The sequence below is a fragment of the Pollicipes pollicipes genome, unplaced genomic scaffold, assembly GCF_011947565.3.
Source record: "Pollicipes pollicipes isolate AB1234 unplaced genomic scaffold, Ppol_2.1 Scaffold_6138;HRSCAF=7277_pilon_pilon_pilon, whole genome shotgun sequence".
Taxonomy (NCBI): domain Eukaryota; kingdom Metazoa; phylum Arthropoda; class Thecostraca; order Pollicipedomorpha; family Pollicipedidae; genus Pollicipes; species Pollicipes pollicipes.
In genome coordinates this window covers 22,754,366-22,762,578 of record NW_023596818.1, presented here as the reverse complement: position 1 = coordinate 22,762,578, position 8,213 = coordinate 22,754,366, and the positions used below count along the sequence as shown (strand labels likewise).

General features: G+C 49.7%; 1 protein-coding gene across 1 annotated transcript; it reads right to left on the bottom strand.

The window, feature by feature from the left end:
• Positions 1-686: 686 nt before the first annotated feature.
• On the bottom strand, positions 687-5,210 carry LOC119106251 (protein transport protein Sec61 subunit beta-like). Its single transcript, XM_037229858.1, has 3 exons — positions 5,110-5,210; positions 1,612-1,814; positions 687-899 (listed from the first exon to the last, which is right to left on the bottom strand). The coding sequence occupies exons 1-3, from the start codon at positions 5,110-5,112 to the stop codon at positions 812-814; spliced, it is 294 nt and encodes a 97-aa protein (XP_037085753.1). The 5' UTR covers positions 5,113-5,210; the 3' UTR covers positions 687-811.
• Positions 5,211-8,213: the final 3,003 nt, after the last annotated feature.

The window sequence follows — 8,213 nt, the reverse complement described above, 5'->3', positions numbered from 1 at the left end:
CCGGCCTGCGCTGGTCGTCAGGCGTTGTACTTGCGCTGGCTCGGTAAATCAGCTGGGAGTGCCGCGTGTCTTTTATTCGACTGGGACGTGCACGGCCTAATGTGTTGTTGGGGAGTCGGAAGGTGGAGGGCACAAATACATTTTTAAAACTAGTTGGCTGGTGGAGCGTGAGTAGCGTGATCGTGGTGGAGCATGCGTAGGTGGCCGTCTTTGGCACGTTTAATTGCATTTTTGGGGTAACATTTTTCTCTGGACAGCTCCAAACTTATTTTGTGAGACTGCGCACGCTCACTGAGCAACTTTGGAAGAATCACATAAGATGCTTACTATTTACAGCATACTTTGGGACAAAAGACTTGTCTAGATCCTTGGTTTGGTAAGTTTTTCGTCTGGTAAGCATATATATATATATATATATTATATATATATATATATATATATATATATACATATACTGTGTTGTTTCAGTGCGCCATGTTTAATACTGATATTTTCTCTCATTTGAAGTGCTTTTACATGAATTGCTGTATATGACAACAGCGATAGCAGCGCTAGTCTTCCTTGGCTCCACCGTCCACCAAAACGTCCATCACACCCCACATGTCCACGTGGTCCGTTTTATTACACAACACGTGGTGTCCACGTGCCCCGTCCGCGCGTGGCTCCCATTACAGTACAAAACATAACGACATTCGGTAAAAACGGCGGCGCCGGCATCCTCCGGCCGGGAATGAACAGCTGTGTGTCGCGGAGCAATAAATAGGGTGTGGCCGGCTCCGCGCGCGGCCGCCCTGATCAGCGGCGCGCGCCCTCAGCCGCGCGTGTATTTGCCCCAGATGTGCAGCATGAAGACGGACGCGATGAAGAGCAGGCTCATCACCAGCACCGGCACCGGGCCGCTGAAAGCGTCACACAAACCGTCACGAACCGTCACGCAGCGCCACTGACCGGCGCCGGCGGCTGGGACCGCGGGCAGTCTGTCGCAGGCTGCAGGCGCTGGGCGGCGGCCAATCGTCACAAACAGCCGGTCAGAGTAGCGATGCACCATGCCGCGCCAGTGGAACTGTGCGACAAACAGGCCGTCGCGCAATCGACAGCGGCGCGCGTCACGGTGCACGTCGGTCGTGTCACGGTCGTCATCAGTAACGCATGTCCGCGGGTGCACATAAACATTAGCTGAGGTGACTGCACCGTATTGCACATGACGCCCTACATAGCCACAGCCACAAGCCGTACACCACAACCGTGGTGTACGGCCTGTCCGAAAAAAATGGATACTACTCAACTGAAGAGACGCAAACAGATAATAGTCAGCAGGGATGAGATGCAGCAGAGGTAAACCGCAAAATGGGCCCAAGCCGATGGACAATTTGTAAGACGTCATGGCCGTCAACAGTGCAGTGATGCCGAGCTCGATGAAAGTGTCGTGCTTGCGCTCCGTCACATTCGTGCTCGCACTCCGTCATATTTCTGACGCTGCGGCAGTGATTTTTGTACGACAATGTCCGCAACAGGTAAAACGGACGACCACAATGATGTATAACGCGCGCGTTGACACGTCTGACTGCAAGCGAGACCAGAACGGCCTGAGCCCGGCGCGCCAGGAGCCACTCACACTTTGATGCCGGCGAGTCGTCCGTGTAGAAGCGCCACATGCCGCCGCTGCCGGCGCCGGTGGTGCGCTTGGCGGTGCGCCGCCGCCGGCCGCCGGCTTGCGCTGACGTACCGTGCCGCCCGCCGCCGGCCGGCCGCGACATGCCCTTGTTGGGCGAGCGGCCGCCGCCGCCCACCGAAGTCGCGCTGGCTGGAGCCGGCTGTCGACACGGGACGGCGGCGTCAGCGGCCGCGCTATGGGACACGTCACAGCCGAGGTCGCCTCACAACCAGGGTGGCACGGTGCGTGAAATGATGGCTGAATGAGGCAGCAAGGGCAATGGAAGCTCCCCAGTTGAAGATGAAGGGGGGGGGGGGGGAAGCAGTAGCCATTTTTACTAGTTCTTTTGAAACGCTGCCCACGGGGCAAACTCCCACAGAGTTGTATGGGGGTATCTTTCACGGCCCCCTAGCTGCTTTATTGCTGGAGGCAGCAACTGTTAGTGGATAATTATTGAAGCAAGGACCAGTGACGAAGCCAGGCTTGTGCCCTCAAAGCCGAATCCGATGCCAAGACAGCGACATGAAACCGAGGTCGAATCCGGAGAAGGGGCTTCAAATTTGGCATTATGAAGCCAAGTCAGTCAGAAGCTTTGAACAAAAAATGTGCAGCTAAAGCCGAACCCATTGCTTTAAGATCACATCAAAACCAGAGACGAACCTTGCAAAGTGTTGGTTTGCAAAGCCAAAACCATGTTTGCATCTGGTCACACTAAATGGGGCAAGAAAATGCCATCAGCATTGTTTGAAGTCTCTCGCCCTAAGTCAGTACATGCATGGCACTTTGTGGTCAATTCTCTGACTGTTATCAAGTGTCACTGGTGCTGAGAGTGCCAGCTGGTATGGGCTTTTGGCCACATGCCACCCAAAAAATCTGGAAAACTTTGGAGTGTTTTGTATGGTCACAACTACAGTGCAATGACCACTGTTCCATTTAAGGCTGGATGAAGCTGAAACCACAGCCAAAATTAACACATGCCAGGGTGGCTGGCTAGATACACTTCACTCAGGAGGGGGTCAATTTGACCCCTGAGATCTAAAAAACAAAGAGAGCTAGACACCAGATTCACAGGGTGTGTTCACCTGTACATGAACTCACTTGGGCCAAAGTGCGAGGTTCCAGATACCAGCCTTCAGGTCAAATAACGTCAAACAAGATCAAACTCCTGGTTGCCATCCAAAGTGCCCCCATATGCTACACACCTGTTTAAATGAAGGGTTGCATGCTTATTTAAGGCCAGTGGCCTTGTTTGACCTTTTGAAAGTCATGGTGACCAGAATCATACAAGAATGTTTTAAGTTTAGCATTTTAATAAGCAACAAAGACAATGCCAGGTAGTATGCTCCCAAAACAAAATGTTGACCTGAGCCATTTTAGGTCAAATACCCATGCTGACCTATAAAAAGTTGTGGAACATTTGGAACATGGCTTCTGTTACCAAAAATGAAAGTGAGAAGCAGAAACTACCCCATATAGCAAGCCATAGAGTAATAAAACAGGTCAGTCTTGACCTTGGCCTGACCTTCATACATGACCCTAGGGCAATGAACTTTGTTCATTTCATTGTTGTGTTACTTAAGAAAGCATCTCAGAAATGTATGGCTTCATCCAACACTCTGTTGCTGCTTCAGACTGCACAATTCCCTTGAAATCGACTTTGCTAAATCCACGCCCGACTTTGACCTGCCGTAGATCAGCGACCTTGCAAGGCACATATCAATTTCTATACCAAACAATCTGCTATTCCATTGTCTACAGCTAAGCAGAATTTGGTGCAGCTATGTCAAGCCATTCGGAAAGCATTCTGGAAGGAGGGGGAGGGGCAAATTGACACCCCAACCAGGCATGTGTTAAAATAATTTTTCAGAGCAAAGTAAATTCCCACGCCTGATCTAAAAATGACACAAAGCGCAAGCTGATAGCGAAGCCAGCTGTTTCAAATGACATTCCACTGGAACCAAAGATGAATTCAGCCATGGGAAAAGAGCTCCAGGTTGGATTCAAACTCATCATCATTGATAAAAACTGAGCCTTTGCAAAGCCAGAGCTAGCCTCATGCCTGACTGAAGCACAGGTACAGCTCTCAAAAAGAATACAAGACCCAATAGTGATGCAGTAGGTGGCAAGAACTAGAGGAAAGCTAAAAACAGCTTAACTATGACACTGATGTCATAGTGGTCCAGGGGACTTGGCTATGACAAGGGTAATATGATTTGCCACAGATGTGCATACCTAAGCACTCTCTTGCAGCTTTCTGACATGTGACATGACAGCTGAAGTCTGTGGAGGGGGGGGGGGCAGCTTCAGGGACCTTTAACTATGTGGTCATGAAGCCAACTCAAGTCTGTGAAACATGGCGGACTGTGTTGACAACTCGTTGCACCAGGCTAGGACAAGGGAGGATATTTAGACAGCTTTGGAATTTTTAGACAAGAATTCCACAGTTGGAACAACTTAATTTACTGTCAGCAGCTCACGTACCTTGGGAATACACCAAACCGGGGCACGGATTGAGCACAACCACAATGTGCAATGCAGAACAGACAAAAATGACAACAGAGACAAGCCAGGGCCAGTCAACAAATGCTTTAAATTGGTGTCAACTGTGTGTTCATTGTCTTATGTCCTGCCGAGCTGAAATGCTACCCTCCTGACCTGTGTGGAGTTGTATAACCCCTGACCTTGTCTCTCACCTCACACCCTGAGCCAGATCCACTAATGAAATCCAAGTAGTGAGACCAAAAATGTTGTGCAAGCACAAAACCCTTCCAATGCTTGAGCAGGCCACATGACATTGTGGCTCAGAACCAGCACAGTGGCTTGAAGTAATGGAAAAGCAGGGGCATAGATTCACTGGATGAGTTCAGAGGGAGAGCAGTGCAGATTATGGAAACTATCAGAAAATATGCCCCAAAATGTTTTCCCAGACTTTGGAAAAGTTCGGGAAGGGTACAGTTACTGAATGAGTGGAGACCAAAGGTTAAGAGGGGGGGGGGGCAGGGACAAACAGTTGACAAAGAACAGTCAGTGAGACTTTGGGTCATTTAGAGCAGACTGGGACACAAATGCTGAATACGTGGGCAAGTAGGTGTATACCTTTTCCCAGCATTAAATTTTTAACATACCATACAGACTCACATGACCTGTGTACACACAAGATCTACACGAGAGGGTCATCAGCAAGTTCTCATGGAAGCAAAGGTGAAAGGTGTTAAAAATGGTAAGGGTGTTGGAAAAGATGAAGTGGAACCAAAACACCCCTTACCACCACACATTAATGCATTAACAAAACAGACACATAAAGTTGGACACAATATCACAGCACAATGCTAAGAAGTGTATTCTAGACATTCAGAATGTGCATAATGGCTTCCTAAAATGCATGCTTATTGCAGAACCTCGGGACTCAGTTTCATTGACTCGGGCAGTACAAACTTGAACTGCGCAACACTCACCATCTGTCTGAAGTTTGAAGATTTATGAAGAAAACGTCGATCCGCTCCCAAAGGACGCCCTTTACCGTTACAAACGGATGCAATACGACTAGCAGCACCTGGGCACCACCGCAACGCCGCATTAAGCACTGCATGGAGAAACAACACGACGGTTTCGTCGGGTCGCCTGTCGACGTCACCCAAAACGCAGTCAGCTGATGGGAATGTTGGACAGCGTGGCGTTCATTCGGAGGCCGCGGCCAACAGTCCAGAAACGTGGAATTTTACGTGCTGTTAAAACTAAGTTAAATTAAAAAAAAGCAAACTTTCGTTCAGTTCCTTCATGAAATCGAATTCTTTGATAGAATAATCTGTTTTTCATTGAATAAAAGAGCGGGTTGATGGCATTATAACTCCGTAAACCCCCAGTCACTAGAGACATCTCGAAAAAGTAAAACAAACTAGCGGTTCCAAAGCCGATTATAGGTGCCTGATATACCTAGTGCGTGCACGGGGACGATGGGCGGGGCTGCATCGGCGCTTTCGCCGGTCAGGGACGGTTGTCCCACTCCCAACGAATCAAAGGTGATTGATGCAAACTAATTGGAATTACAGCAGCGATACCAGCGCATTAGCAGAACAATGACAAAACGGTGGATATACGTTAACTGACCCGGGCTGCTGGGCAGTGGGCACATCAATGGAGCAGCGCATGTCAGTGCTTCCAACTGCCAAATAATCCGGTGGAACCCCAAACGCCTCCCCCAGACCGGCATATTTCCATTTTTCCCTGTAAGTGGATTCTGAAAGGCAGTACAGGCAACCGTGATAAGCTCACTCCTGACATGCGTCCCTCGGGGGAGGATATTGGATGTGCCAGCGTATAATGGCCTGTTCCACCCAAATTGTATACCGTACACACGTTGCTGAATCCCAAGAGTTAATCCCGTGCGCTAGAGTTCTGTGGTGAGAAGATCTGTGATTTGCTGCCCCCCCCCCCCCCCATTTATCCCAATTGCAGCGCGCTTGCGCTCAGGGCACATACCTGGTCCCGACAACCAGTAACGGAAACCGCGCAAACCTTTTTAACCAAGCCACAAACCACCTATACCATCTGCAATTGCACCAGTTGTCTCTCCACCCGATTTTGGGCCAGCGTCCACTACCACGTCGCATCGAGATTCGCTGAGTTGAATATGCTTCACCTGGAATGCACTGCCGCGGCAGTCAACCAACGTGCACGCCGACACCTCCGGATGGGGGCAACTCTGTTTCAAGCATCATCATTTTGCGCACTTATCTACAGTCCAGCAACTTTACGGCAGCGGCAGCTATCCCCCCCCCCTTGTTCGCGATGCACGCCGTAAAATAAATGGTTCAACAGACATCCTGGGTCTATCGAAGTCTAAACCACTGCTCAATCTTTGTCATACCTTAGGATGTGGGTAGAATGCCTACAATCCCAATGTTATAACTACTTGGCTTGTCCAGCTGATCAAAATGGCAATGTGATATAAAATATATTTACAGAATGTGAATGCTGTGGTCACTTGCACAAATGCTCTTTGGTCAGTGCTGACATGACTTTCAAGAACACTTGTTGGTGCCAGTGCAACTCTGTCAACAGAGGCCAACCCTATCTGAAGACATGCTTCACAGTGAGTTTCTAATGTTCAACGACATAAACATGAGGATCACTAGTTGAGCACGCACACATGCACATATGCGGAAGCATAGATATACACAGAAATTATATCACAACCCCTCATGAGATTACAATGGCCTTGGGCATCTAAAACAGACAATGTAAAAGTGCACAGATCAGCGAGTAAGCAGGAACAAGACAAACTAAAAGTCGCCAGAACAACATGTATAGATAGCACAATGCAGTTCCACTACACATCAGGTGTCGGACAGCCTTCCTCAGGTCAGCCGTCAGATGGCAGCAGCAGGTGTTGGCGACCTCGGGCCCTTGACCGGACTTTTCACTGCGCTGCAGCATAGGATCTCGTGCTTTCGGCTGTTGAACTCCTCCTTCCTGAAACAAGTCAAATCTGGGGCTCCAATCACTCAGGATTTGTAACATGGCCTCCGATGCCAGCTGACTACAGCCACAAAAACTGTATTGCCACCCGTTCTGAAGACCAAGAGGTACCAGCAGTGTTTGGATTTACTTTACATGATGTTGTCAAGCAAATAAATGAAATTATAGGGGACTAAAATAAGCATGACTGAAGCAGTTCAAGACCGCAAGCAGCACTGAAATATCAACCTGCACCACCAGTCAGCTCCATGACTGAATAGAAACTCAAAGAAACCCACTGCCCACACCAAACCCTGCCGAAGCACAGCATCCTACCGTCCACTCACAGCATCTGCAGGTCTTTGTCGGCGTCCAGCACTAGCACAGAGCAGGGCAACGAGAACCGGCAGCGCCGCACCAGCCAGTCCTCGTGCAGCTCATGCAGCGCGCGCAGGTACGAGTCAGGGATGGCACGCTCCTCGTCGCGAGCTCGCCGCCGGATCCTCTCGGCCACCACCTCCGGCGAGCTGCGCAGGTACACTGCCGCCGGCCCACCGGCACCATTGTCATCTTATGTCACCTCAAGCACAAACAACGAATAGCACAAAACATAAGACATTGATACATGAGTGCTCTGCATGTGATCAAGTCACCTCTTGTGGGTGTTTAGCACAAATACTCCCTGTGAAGGCTGCCATGGGAACAGATATGAACTCGCTGACATGGGGTAAGTGGCCTGCGTGAAGTGGTGCCAGTGGCTCCTTATTATTTGCATACTGAGTCATCCTTATGTGAGATTCGTGCACGATGCCAAATACTCCACTGTACCAGCACCGATTTACTTAATATAAGCAACCGGGTGTCACGGACATCACTGGCGCGTCTGCCCGTCCTATGCCGCAAGCAAGTTGACCCGCCGCGTCCATCAGCTGGCGCGTTCAGGGGGCGTCAGGCGACGTTGTCGTGGGGGACATCAGAGCGAGGGATAACTGGTAGCACGACAAACTCGGCAGGTGGTCGGGGAGGACATCTTTTTAACCTTCAGTTCTTTCCATTCCAGGATCATCTTGCACAACACAAACTGATTTGAGTTCAATTGGTG